The 14060-nt window shown below is 43.4% G+C and overlaps 1 protein-coding gene across 4 annotated transcripts in view; it reads left to right on the top strand.

The window, feature by feature from the left end:
* LOC118396541 (transmembrane protein 117-like) overlaps positions 1 to 14060 on the top strand; it is a 73498-nt gene that overhangs the window by 39644 nt on the left and 19794 nt on the right. For 3 of the 4 annotated variants that reach the window (XM_035790799.2, XM_035790800.2, XM_035790801.2), the window contains exons 4-6: positions 5744 to 5843; positions 6996 to 7093; positions 11765 to 11924. In XM_035790799.2, the coding sequence (XP_035646692.1) occupies positions 5744 to 5843; positions 6996 to 7093; positions 11765 to 11924 (358 nt within the window). Of the gene's footprint in view, positions 1 to 5743; positions 5844 to 6995; positions 7094 to 11764; positions 11925 to 13603; positions 14043 to 14060 lie in introns of those variants that run through there. The other variant, XM_052465636.1, reaches the window with a different exon arrangement.

Below are 14060 nucleotides of genomic sequence, written 5' to 3'. Positions count from 1 at the left end.
AAATGGCATGTAATGGTATTTATGTTCCCTCCTGTTGATCGCACTGAGAGAGATGGGAGAGATTCCCGGAGTACTGGCGGCGTGACCGTGCAAACATGACCATGACCAGGGGGTGGCGAGACCTCCATGCTAAGTGTGCACCATGAACTGCTGCTCATGTTGTTGTGGTAAATAAAACACACAAACTCTCACTATTACTCTCTTTCTCTCTTTCTCACATACACCTATAAAACAGATTTGTTTGTAGTAGCACAGGTGTAGTTGTCACGCCTTGGTCTTAGTATTTTGTGTTTTCTTTAATTATTTGTTCAGGCCAGGGTGTGACATGGGTTTATTGTGTTGTCGTATTGGGGTTTTTGTAGGCATTGGTATTGTGGTTGATTAGGGGTGTGTCTAGTATAGGCTTGGCTGCCTGAGGCGGTTCTCAATCAGAGTCAGGTGATTCTTGTTGTCTCTGATGGGGAACCGTATTTAGGTAGCCGGGGTTTCACTGTGTATTTCGTGGGTGATTGTTCCTGTCTCTGTGTAGTGTTCACCAGATAGGCTGTAATTAGGTTTCACGTTCCGTTTGTTGTTTTTGTATCTATAAGTTATTTCATGTATCATCGTTTCTTTATTAAAGACATGAGTAACCACCACGTTGCATTTCGGTCCGACTCTCTTTCAACAAACGAAGAACGCCGTTACAGTAGTATTGTCTAGTCAAATCAAATCAAATCAAAGTTTATTTATATAGCCCTTCGTACATCAGCTGATATCTCAAAGTGCTGTACAGAAACCCAGCCTAAAACCCCAAACAGCAAGCAATGCAGGTGTAGAAGCACGGTGTAGAAGTCTAGTGTTTATTATTTTAGCTGAGGGTATATTTGCAGTGACCCCCTCCCTCCCCTTACCTATGCTACTGCTACTCGCTGTTTATTATCTATGCATAGTCACTTAAAAAGTAATTATATATATTTAACTAGGCAAGTCAGTTAAGAGCAAATTCTTATTTACAATGATGGCCTAGGAACAGTGGGTTAACTGCCTTGTACAGAACGACAGATTTTTACCTGGTCAGCTCGGGGATTTGACCTTTCGGTTACTGGCCCAACGCTCTAACCGCTACCTACTTTACCTCTGCCTACATGTACATATTGCCTCAATTACCTGGACTAACCTGTGCCCCCGCACATTGACTCTGTACCGGCACCTCCTGTATAAAGCCTCACTACTGTTATTTTATTGTTGCTCTTTTCTTTGTTTTTTACTTTAGTTTATTTAGTAAAACATTTTCTTAACTCCTATTTGTCTTAAAACTGCATTGTTGTTTAAGGGCTTGTAAGTAAGCATTTCACGGTAAGGTCTACACCTGGTGTATTCGGCGCGTGTGACAAATAACATTTGATTTGATTTGAAAAAGGTTACAGATTCTACCATAGAGACAGACAGTTCTGGCATTACCTCAGCATTATCAGCTCAGCTTCTCCTGCTGTTATCTGGGACAGAGGGATGGGCCTCACTGGGAGTTGGCTTCTAACAGGTCATCCTCATTCAGAGACATACAGACAGCTACTGTCAACAGAACAACGCAGTAACCTTGACAACTGTGTCAGGACGTCCATTGGGAATTGCAAATGGGAAAAACCTAACACAGTGTCAGTTTGTGTCTGTGCAGTTTTGCAAGGACTGTGCCATGAATTCTTTGACAATTTTCCCTAAAATATTATTTTAAAAAAACTTTCACGAAAATGTCTCAATTCCACACACAGAAGCAATATTCCCCTGAGGGACATCAAACAACTTGAAACTTTTTTATCAACATTTGAAACATTTTAATGCATCGACAAGCAATAATTTTTCATCAAATCTTTCACAGTTGATTTTGTGTGTGTGTGTGTGCATGTGTACATGTGTGTTTGTTTGCGTATGCATGCATGTGTGTATGTGTGTGTGTGTGTGTGTGTGTGTGTGTGTGTGTGTGTGTGTGTGTGTGTGTGTGTGTGTGTGTGTGTGTGTGTGTGTGTGTGTGTGTGTGTGTGTGTGTGTGTGTGTGTGTGTGTGTGTGTGTGTTTTATCACTTCTAACCATGTAAAGGCCAAGTCAAGTGGATGCATTGCTTCTGGGACTAGCAGACTTGATTTAGGACTAGTGTGATGGAAAACTGATACAGTGGACAGATACTGGTGGTGGCCTGCAAAGTGCCTGCTGGTAATTCACTCCCACTGTATGAGCCAGTGGAGGGATAAGAGACTAGATAACTCTATCTGGAGGAAGTTTAATATGTGGGCTCATGTCGCTCTGACTAAAAAAAGAGGGTGATGGATTCTTTTGATTTAGTGATAGTAGAGGCCATACATGACAGCTTTATGTTCTTCTGTTAACGATTATGTTTACCATTCTCCAGTCCCCAACGATGTGTACTGTGTGCTCTTATGTACTGTACACACAGAGGACACAAGAAAACATCTCAATGTGGATGACATGGGATTCAATGCCATATCTGTGTACTGGAGAAGGCTAGACACCCCCAAGGCTTTCAGAGGCTACACACCTGCCAGCTTCCTAAAGGGTCACTAGCCATGAGATTTAGAACACAAACAAGCTGGGAAACTGGTGGATAGAAGGAGCGGGGAAGAGAAAGGAAAGGCCAGGCGATATTTGATGACTCAGTGGAGTACAAGCTATCACAGTGATGTCTTAGAAACCCAATTGCATTCGATAGAGAGGGTAGATTGAGACGTAACTGGTGCACTGCTTTGAGCCATAGAAGCCATTTTGGATCAGATTATTCACGGAACTACTGTGCTGATGTTTCACGTGGAGCCATTTTGGATCTGATTATTCATGGTAGCTACAGTACTGATGCTCTACCAGGAGGGAGCCATTTCGCATCTGATTAGTCAAGTCTAGTCAATTCAAGTTTACGGCGTACACAGTACAATGAAATGCTTACCTGCAGGTTCCCCCTCGAATGTGACAAACAATAGTAATAAGAAAAAATTCAGCTTAATAGAATAGAATAATTACAGGCACTCAACAAATGTATAGTACAATATTTACATGTGTGTCAGGGAAGGGGGGGGGGGTACGGCAGCTAGTGTACTGATATTCTACCTCTGCCGTGAACCCTCTCATTAGGTAATCTGTCTTGCAGGCCATCACATTTTCAGCGAGCATGAATAAGTCAGAAAGTGCTGCCTTTAATCACGCTGAGAGAAGATTCCCAAAACTCTTCCTGCGTGCTCTTCTGCTTACCAAAGAAAAAAATTAAAGCATTGCTGCCTGGCAGAAGAGGTGCAAGGTCTGACCAATTAGATAACGGAGGAGGAGGTGGAGAGAGGTAGAGTGTTTTCTCTAAAAATGTTAATCCATTTTAAATTCAGGATGGGACACAACAAAATTTGGAAAAAGTCAATGGGTGTGAATACTTTGAATACTGAATATATATATTTCCACACTATGAGGTTGGAATAATACTGTGAAAATGCTGACAATGCCTTTTTAGTGTAAGAGCAGTTTGAAAAGACTGCCTGAAATTTCAGCCTGTTTTGGTGGGATGGAGTTTTGGCCTGCCTGGTGACATCACCATGTGGTAAACTAGTTATTAGACCAATAAGAAAGAGAGTTACAAACCTCTCTGCCAATAGTCTAACAGCCAATGTTCGGTTTTCCCCTCCCCACTCGGAGCCCTCCCAGACAGTCCTAAAATTCTTGCTTGAGAAATTGCTTCTTGCTAAGAAGCAATTTTTGTTTATTTTTGGCTATTTTAATTGAAAACATAGTAAGGTAGTTAATTGTTTCCGGGAAATGATTTGATATTGAGATAAAAACGTCTGCAATGGCCCTTTAAGGCTAAGCTGGGGCTAGACAGCGTTTCCAGGTCAATCGATTATAATTTTGCGGCAGGTAAACAACTCCCTGTGGGATCTCCTAGGCAACTGGACCGGGGACAAGCTGCTGAGCATCTAACTAACTTAATCCAGGTATAAAATCCCATTATTCCCCAGGCAAAGCAAGGTGATAAGTCACCCATGGCCCTCACATTTCCATTAATGAAGCACTGTCACAGAGGCCTAATGAATAGATTATTGATGCCATACGATTTATTTTATACCCTTAATACATCTGCTTAATTGTATTTTTTTTTAACAAACTGCCTGTGCTCATGACTACAGAGACAGAGATGATCTATACAGGGCCAAGAAAACAGGTGCTATTTGGGGTCAGTGGTTTGTGATAGATTTACAGGAGACACTTGAAACAGGACAGTAGCATTTTCACTCTTGTCATCTCATTAAACTACGGGAGACACCCGCCCAAGCTACACAGAGCATATGCAGTATGAAAAGTGTGACAAAGTCATGGCTAGGAAGACATGACACCACAACCTATCATTTATACCGCTGCCTAACAGTATTTTTCAAAACCAGCTCGTTTTCATGACTGCAGAAGAAAACAGCAGAAGAAAACAAGTGCCATTTTGGTTTAGTGGTTTTTCCATAGCTAATAATGGCAGTTCTGCCCCAGGTCCATTTTCTGGTCTTTATTATGCTTTGTTAATAAGGGGAATTGTGAGTGAATGGGTGAGAAAAGGGAGGAGCAATTATGATTAGTTGGAAATGAATGCCTATTAGCTTTCATTTAAACCTGCCTAAGCTCTGCCTAATAGGATATAATGGGATAATCCTATACCGGTTTGAGAGTGTGGCCCGTTGTATTTTCATTCACAAAACCAATGTCTATGTACAGTCACTGTAAACACTGATAACATGTGAAATAAATGCACAGGAAAATAAAACAGGTGTGGTTGTCATTTTCCAGATGCCTCTGTCCACATAGCCTAAGAAATATTTAATGGGTACTACGTGGCAGGGTGGAAAACAGCCACGGAGCCAAACAAGGGTGATTGGAGCTATTGACTACGACCCGTTGGAAAACCTACAGAGCCATATTCATGCCAGCCCATCTATTCTATTCATGAGGCAGTGACCTGTGGGGGGAGGAGGCTCATCTGATCCACCGCCTCTAAGACGCTGCCAGGAGATCAAACACCCTCCCTCCCTCCCTCATCCCCCTTTTCTTCTCCTCTTTCAGGAGCAGCGGGTAGATGGTTGCATAGACAAGGTTTGTGACCCAGTTTCTCCCAGTGGAAGATGACTGAAGTCCCTGAACAAAAGCCTCCCATCCCGTCTTTACCTACAAGAGGAGATATAGGATGGATAACTAGGACTCTAGCGAATGCATGCCATCTTTTTCCCTGCACCAAAGACTAACCGTATACCTTAAATGGCTTCCTCCGCGCCCTGTGTATCAGGGATGGTGCCGGTCGCCAAGTAAGGGTGTCCGTCTCATGCTTTTGGATAATGCTGATTTAAATTCACATAGACACTGGTACGAATTTACTAAATGGAAAGAAAATTCATAAAAATTAGGGAGGTAGATTAGGGCCAAATGAATGGTATTGCTGAATAAATTTCACAGCAGTTCAGTGTAAATTGTTTACAACCCTGAGGGCCCCTTGAAGGTAGAGCTGCCTGCCACACTGTTTTCACAGGGCCAGCTTGATATGGATGGGATCTGACAGTTAGCATCATGACACTTAGCAGCCACAGTGCCCATTTTCTGTTTCTCCTATTTTCTGTTGACTCTCCTCCATTTCCTCTCTCCCTCCTCTACCGCTCTCTTTTCTTCTCCTTTACCTTTCTGCCCCTGTCTCTATCTCTCTCTCCCCCCCCCTCTATATATATCTCTCTCTTCCTAGGCCTCACATGGTGACAGAGTACATGGGTATCAGGAACGAGAGCTTCATGAAGATTGCAGCAGTGGGGACGTGGATGGGGGACTTTGTGACTGCGTGGATGGTGAGAGAACAATCTGTAGTAGCCCAACACTGATTAGCAGCAAGTAGAATATAAGTACAAAGATATTGGAATGTGTCTTTTATACCCTTAGCACCAGGAACAGAACAGAGAGAGTGCGAAGTCACAGGAAACACAGAGAGACATAGCGGGCACAGCGAGGAGTAGAGTCGAGCAGAGGAGAGGAGAGACAGTGAGGGGTGTCTCAACACCAGCCCATCCCTGTTCATTTGTCAACATAAAGAGGGGATGGAGCTCCGCTGGGATCTGGGATAGGACTGCCTGTGGAGGAAGAGAAAGGAGTTTGACACAACACCCACGGGGAGAAAACTTGACAAGCTTCCTCAGAGTTTCCATTAGTATTCCACTGTACACACTGCGGAGAGAGGGAGGAGATATGGAGGAGAGGGGTAGAGGGAGAGAGAGGGGGGGGATATAGAAGGGGAAGAGGGAGTTAGAGCAAGGACGGGCAAGGCAAACTGCTGAATCTAGACATTACTCTCTGGGTTTTTACATTCGATTAATTCAACGAGGCACTTTCAAGACGACCTCTGTGTCTCCTTCTCCTCCACAGAACAGATATTTCAGAATGTGTCATCGCTAGATGAGTGAGCAGGAAATGGCTGTTTTTGCAACACTGCTCATGCCAGAAAGATTTACCTGATTTCTCTCAACCAAATCCTTCTCCACTTTATCTGAAAGAAGGAGATGTGGCCTATTCAAAATGTACCCTCGCCTCAATGAAGTACCTTCTCCGAAAGTCTGGATTTGCGTAGTTGTGCATACAATCCTCTAAAATGTAAATAGTCTTTGATCCAAGAAAATAACTTATATTACTTTTAATGATTGACTGTATGGAATAGGAATATAAACAATGCAATGCCATTTGAATTGATTATGCCATTCCATTGCAGCGTTCCATATGCAGAAGGGCAAATTCTAACCATATATTTTGACACTGTATTCAGAACGAAATAACACAATCTCATTCCATTCCTTGTCTACGAGTGTCAGAATTCTGTGATTTTAATATTTGAGCTTCATTCAGAGATCAATCCAAAAATTCAGGATTACTGAAAATGCCATCTCAGTTTGAGTTTAGTCTTAATGCTGTACTGGCAACCCACAGCATGTTCATTTATGGGTCTTTCCCAGGTCACTGACATGATGCTCCAGGACCAGCACTACCCAGACTGGGGCAAAGCTGCCAGAAGGTTCTGGAAACAAGGCAATCACAGGATAATCCTCTTCTGGTAGGCTCTGTCTCCAGTCTAATGCATACAATATGCTGCCTCTGAGCACAATCAGTGTGTGTGTGTGGGTGCTAGGGTTTGTGTGTGGGTGTGGGTGCTAGGGTTTGTGTGTGTGTGTGGGTGCTAGGGTTCATGTGGGTGCTAGGGTTCATGTGTGTGTGGGTGCTAGGGTTTGTGTGTGTGTGGGTGCTAGGGTTCATGTGGGTGCTAGGGTTCATGAGTGTGTGTGTGTGGGTGCTAGGGTTCATGTGGGTGTGTGGGTGCTAGGGTTCATGTGTGTGTGGGTGCTAGGGTTCATGTGTGTGTGGGTGTTAGGGTTCATGTGTGTGTGGGTGTTAGGGTTCATGTGTGGGTGCTAGGGTTCATGTGTGTGTGGGTGCTAGGGTTCATGTGTGTGTGTGGGTGCTAGGGTTCATGTGTGTGTGGGTGCTAGGGTTCATGTGTGTGTGGGTGTTAGGGTTCATGTGTGTGTGGGTGCTAGGGTTCATGTGTGTGTGGGTGCTCTTAACCTCTAGGGTTTACACACAGTTACACACAGTCAATAGGGCTGTTTATCTTCCTCCGCTCAGTGTCAGCACCTTTAATTAGAAAAACAGGCAGAGGAAATCAATGGACATAACAAGGTCACAGGGCCAGCTATACCCCTGCCTTTACACACACACACACACACACACACACACACACACACACACACACACACACACACACACACACACACACACACACACACACACACACACACACACACACACACACACACCTCACTGAGCCAGAGCAAGGGATATGACCCGATCAAGCTGTTACACTGTGTCCAATAATGCTCATCACAAGGGAGCGATCAATGGCCTAGATACAGTGGAAGTTGAAGTGGGAAGTTTACAGACACTTAGGTTGGAATCATTAAAACTTGTTATTCAACCACTCCAAAAATGTATTGATAACAAACTATAGTTTTGGCAAGTCTACATTGTGCATAACACAATAAATGTTTCCAACAATTATTTACAGACAGATTGTTTCACTCACTGTATCACGTTAATCTGTACAAACAATAGTACGCAAGTCTAAACACCATGGGACCACGTAGCCATCATATCGCTCAGGAAGGAGACGCGTTCTGTCGCCTAGAGATGACCGTACTTTGGTGTGAAAAGTGCAAATCAATCCCAGAACAACAGCAAAGGACCTTGTGAAGATGCTGGAGAAAACAGGTACAAAAGTATCTATATCCACAGTAAAACGAGTCCCATACCGACATAACCTGAAAGGCCGCTCAGCAAGGAAGAAGCCACTGCTCCAAAACCACCATAAAAAAGATTACGGTTTGCAACTGCACATGGGGACAAAGATCGTACTTTTTGGAGAAATGTCCTCTGGTCTGATGAAACAAAAATAGAACTGTTTGGCCATAATGACCATCGTTATGTTTGGAGGAAAAAGGGGGAGGCTTGCAAGCCAAAGAACACCATCCCAACCGTGAAGCACGGTGGTGGCAGCATTATGTTGTGGGGGTGCTTTGCTGCAGGAGGTACTGGTGCTCTTCACAAAATTAGATGGCATCATGAGGAAGGAACATTATGTGGATATATTGAAGCAACATCTCAAGACATCAGTCAGGAAGTTAAAGCTTGGTTGCAAATGGGTCTTCCAAATGGACAATGACCCCAAACACACTTCCACAGTTGTGGCAAAATGGCTTAAGGACAACAAAGTCAAGGTATTGGAGTGGCCATCACAAAGCCCTGATTTCAATCCTATAGAAAAGCTTGTGCAAGCAAGGAGGCCTACAAACCTGACTCAGTTACACCAGCTCTGTCAGGAAGAATGGCCCAAATTCACCCAACTGATTGTGGGAAGCTCGTGGAAGGCTACCCTAAACGTTTGACCCAAGTTAAACAATTTAAAGGCAATATTACCAAATACCAATTGAGTGTATATAAACTTCTGACCCACTGGGAATGTGATAAAATAAATAAAAGCTGAAATAAATCATTCTATTATTCTGACATTTCACATTCTTAAAATAAAGTGGTGATGCTAACTGACCTAAGACAGGGAGTTTTTACTTGGATTCAATGACATGAATTGTGAAAAACTGAGTTTAAATGTATTTGGCTAAGGTGTATGTAAACTTCCGACTTCAACTGTATATCACACGGTCACTCCACCTGGTCAACATGAATGCTGTTCGTTACTTCCAGTCAAACATTACAGCTTGATGCCCTTTTCTATGCCCCAAATGCTCTAGTGGTTATTGAACAGGCTAGAGGACACTAGGGTCATGTCAGGGACAGGGATATTTGAGCCAGTGTTATGTAAAAACATCAACACTGTTGAAACAGTGTGGTATTGTCGGAGTGATTTTGAATGAATAGATTTTAGACGTGTAACATCTCTCGTCAGAATGAGGATTGGACCAAAGCGCAGCACGGTAAGTGTTCATGATTTTTATTTATCAAAACACTCAAACAAAATAGCAAAGTGAAAAAGCAAACAGTTCTGTAAGGCAAATAAACTATACAGAAAACACCTACCCACAAAACACAGGTGGGGAAAAGGCTACCTATGTATGATTCCCACTCAGAGACAACGATAGACAGCTGCCTCTGAATGGGAACCACAAACACAAAGAAAAAAACAAAGAAATAGAAAAACATAGAAATAAAGAAACTAGAATGCCCACCCCAGTCACACCTTGCCCTAATCAAAATAGAGAATAAAAGCCTCTCTATGCCCAGGGTGTGACAAGATGTGTATGATTTCATTTTTTTTGCAAAACGCTCTACAGTATATCCATTGTTTAGCTGGAATGGAATGCATGTATCCTGTATATTTCACTGTGATATGTGGTTGTCTCACCTACTTAAGATGAAGGCGCTAACTGTAATTCACTCTGGATATGAGCCTCGGCTAAATGACTAAAATGTCAAATGTAAATGTTTTACATATAGATTTCATATTACTGTATTTAATAATAAATAAATATATATTGATGTCACAAATGTATCATCTGTACATTTCTTTATTGTCACGTTCTGACCTTAGTTTCTTTTTATGTCTTTGTGTTAGGTTGGTCAGGGTGTGAGGTGGGGTGGATAGTCTATGTTCTTTTTTCTATGTTATATTTCTATGTCTTGGCCTGGTATGGTTCTCAATCAGGGACAGCTGTCTATTGTTGTCTCTGATTGAGAACCATACCTAGGTACCCTTTTCCCCCACCTGTTTTGTGGGAAGTTAACTTTGTCTTTGTTCAGGGCACATAGCCCAAAGCTTCACGGTTTGGTTTTTGTTCTTCGTTTTGTCGGTGTCATTTTTTAATAAAAACGTTCTGACCTTAATTCCTTTATGTCTTTGTTTTAGTTTGGTCAGGGCGTGAGTTGGGGTGGATAGTCTATGTTCTTTTTTCTATGTTGTGGTTTTGTGTTTGGCCTGGTATGGTTCTCAATCAGGGGCAGGTGTCATTCGTTGTCTCTGATTGAGAATCATACTTAGGTAGCCTTTTCCCACCTGTGTTTTGTGGGTGATTATTTCCTTTTTTTCATTCACCTTACGGGACTGGTCGTTTATTGTTTTCTTCAGTGTTCAGTTATTTTATAAAAAATATGAACACTTACCACGCGCTTTGGTCCTCACCGTCTTCCACCACAGAAGTTACATTTATACACAATTTAGTTATCTGTTACATTTGACTGCAGTTCTCCTTATTTCTCTGAGATGTAGGCGGATCGTTTTGCAAAAAACCCCATGATAATTTGTCTCTCTGAAATCGAACCGTCAAGTGATAGATTTGAAACAAATACTGTACATGTCTGTCATTGAACAACCCCATGTCATGATTAGATGGTGAAAAACTCACCAATATCTTTCATAATTTCTTTAAACAATAAAAGCTCATTTACCAACATTTCTGAAAATGTATATATTGAGTTTTGGAATGAAACTCTTCATACGTATGAATGACTAATACGTTGAAGTTAAAAACCACATGCTTCAAGTGATTGTTCCTCTATTAGGATGCAAGGGAGATAGATACCTGTAGTCTCAGTGGCTACTCTGGAAGCCTTTGTCTTGTTGATGGATGCCTCCAGTCTGACGGTCACAATCAATTTGTACTCTGACGAGCCATCATCTCAAATACTGAGGAGAAAGTATGATTGATGAATATGTTGAGGAATGTATCTTTGAAATTGTTCAGCAATTAATCTTGGTAAATCACAATAACAGTGCCAAAAATAATCCACTTTATAATTGTAAAAAAAAACTATATTTGAAACATGATATGGCTTGGCGCTAGCTATCTGCAATGCAGCCAGTTACCATGGGGATGGAACAACCCACACAACACCAACGTAATAATTACTGAATGACATTGAAACAAGTACAAAGAAGAGCAAAATATAGAGTTTTGCTAAATCCAAAGTCAATAACACACAGATAAACATAAAATGATACCTAAGAGAATTAGTAACCAATGTCAATATTTACATATACCTATGATGAGCTCCTCTTATTATAGTGTTGATGTTGTGTACTTTAGAGAAATGAGCAGAAGACAAATGTATCGTTGTCCACTGTAACAAATGGACTAATAAAGTGGTAATTAGCAAATCTGTGGAGTGACCCACGTGACTAACAGGAAACTAATGTAATTCTACTTCCTCACTCCTCCAGGACGGTCCTGATCACTCTGACGTCGGTGGTGTTGCTGGTCATCAGTACTGACTGGATCAGCTGGGACAACCTGAACCGTGGCTTTCTGCCTAGCGACGAGGTCTCCAGGGCCTTCCTGGCTTCCTTCATCCTGGTCTTTGACCTGCTCATTGTCATGCAGGTAGGGGCTCCCCCATGGCCAATTAAAAACTAGCTGGGCTCCATTACTCTCCCCCTCTTTTTTTCCCTTTATCTCTCCCGTTCCTCACCCCTCCCTCAGTCACAGGGGCACTGCGGCACTGGGTTGAGAGAGCGAGAGAGGGAGACGTTTGATCAGTCAGAGCCTGCATGACTACACACCCACAGCTGCTTCTTATTTATATCTCTACCCCTCATCCACCCAGCCATCCCCATATCTAGCCATCCCCCTAACCAGCCATCCCCCTATCTAGCCATCCCCCTAACCAGCCATCCCCCTATCTAGCCATCCCCCTAACCAGCCATCCCCCTAACCAGCCATCCCCCTATCCAGCCATCCCCCTATCCAGCCATCCCGTAACCAGCCATCCCCCTATCCAGTCATCCCTCTATCCAGCCATTCCCCTATCTAGCCATCCCCCTATCCAGCCATCCCCCTATCCAGCCACCCCCCCTATCCAGCCATCCCCCTATCCAGCCACCCCTATTCAGCCATCCCCTATCCAGCCATCCCCCTATCCAGCCATCCCCCTATCTAGCCATCCCCCTATCCAGCCATCCCCCTTTCCAGCCATTCCCCTATCCAGCCATCCCCCTATCCAGCCATCCCCCTATCTAGCCATCCCCCTACCCAGCCATCCCCCTACCCAGCCATACCTCTACCCAGCCATCCCCCTATCCAGCCATCCCCCTATCCAGCCATCCCTCTATCCAGCCATCCCCCTATCCAGCCATCCCCTATCCAGATATCCCCCTATCCAGCCATCCCTCTATCCAGCCATCCCTCTATCCGGCCATCCCCTATCCAGATATCCCCCTATCCAGCCATCCCTCTATCCAGCCATCCCTCTATCCGGCCATCCCTCCATTCGGCCATCCCTCCATCCGGCCATCCCTCTATCCAGCCACCCCCCTATCCAGCCATCCCCTATCCAGATATCCCCCTATCCAGCCATCCCTCTATCCAGCCATCCCCCTATCCAGCCATCCCTCTACCCAGCCATCCCCTATCCAGATATCCCCCTATCCAGCCATCCCCCTATCCAGCCATCCCTCTATCCGGCCATCCCTCCATTCGGCCATCCCTCTATCCGGCCATCCCTCTATCCGGCCATCCCTCCATCCGGCCATCCCTCTATCCGGCCATCCCTCCATCCGGCCATCCCTCTATCTGGCCATCCCTCCATCCGGCCAGGCTTCAGCTAAGGACTTACCCGTGCTCTCCTCTTCTGTGAACCCAGGACTTTTCTAATGATGACTCATAACATTTCATGTTTTCTTTCCTTTTTTCCACTCAATGTCATCCATCCCTCCATCCCACAGGAGCCTATACATCAATAAAGTGTTTGTCAGTGGCATACTCATGAATATGCAAATGTATTTGTCTGGGTAGAAAATGCATAGCGGTGTTTCAAGGAGAGAAGGCTTTCAACACAGTAGCCTCAAGCCAAATACAGACTGGGTGTTTTGGAACTCAGGCCTAATTCAGCCAGGCTTCTACTTATGTTTAATAGACATATTTTATCCACTTTCTTATTGCTTAAAGGATTACATAGTCTAATATCTAGTAGCCCTTAATTGTCTGTTTCCATATGTTTTATGTAATAAATAAATAGTAGCTTCTCATGGATGACTGTACACATTATTGTCTAATAAATCCAGGCTGTGTCACATCCGGCCGTGATGGGGAGTCCCATTGGGTGGTGCACAATTGGCCCAGCATCGTCGGGCTTGGCCGGGGTAGGCCGTCATTGTAAATAAGAATTTGTTCTTAACTGACTTGCCTCGTTAAATAAATAACAATTAAATACCTCAGTTTCCCTTACTCTTCAGAGTCGATACCTGTGGTTATGGCACAATTCTTGTTTTTACAGGGCTATGATGATTAGCAAACAATGATTTATATGTAGCATACAATGACTTACTAAATCGTTATTTCCTGTTATTGCTCACCTCAGTCATTCAGTTGATATATTTAAATAACGTATTACACATTCAACTGTTGAATGACTTATTTCTGATTAACATGGCCGTTTCTCTCGTTGTTTCAAGTTTTATTCGTTGTATCATGTTTAGTCTTTGAATAGGCTTCACTTTTCACTGGTGTCTCCTCTGTTCT

This window comes from Oncorhynchus keta, chromosome 17 (genome assembly GCF_023373465.1).
Source record: "Oncorhynchus keta strain PuntledgeMale-10-30-2019 chromosome 17, Oket_V2, whole genome shotgun sequence".
Lineage (NCBI taxonomy): Eukaryota > Metazoa > Chordata > Actinopteri > Salmoniformes > Salmonidae > Oncorhynchus > Oncorhynchus keta.
This window is presented reverse-complemented; position numbering and strand designations above follow the sequence as displayed.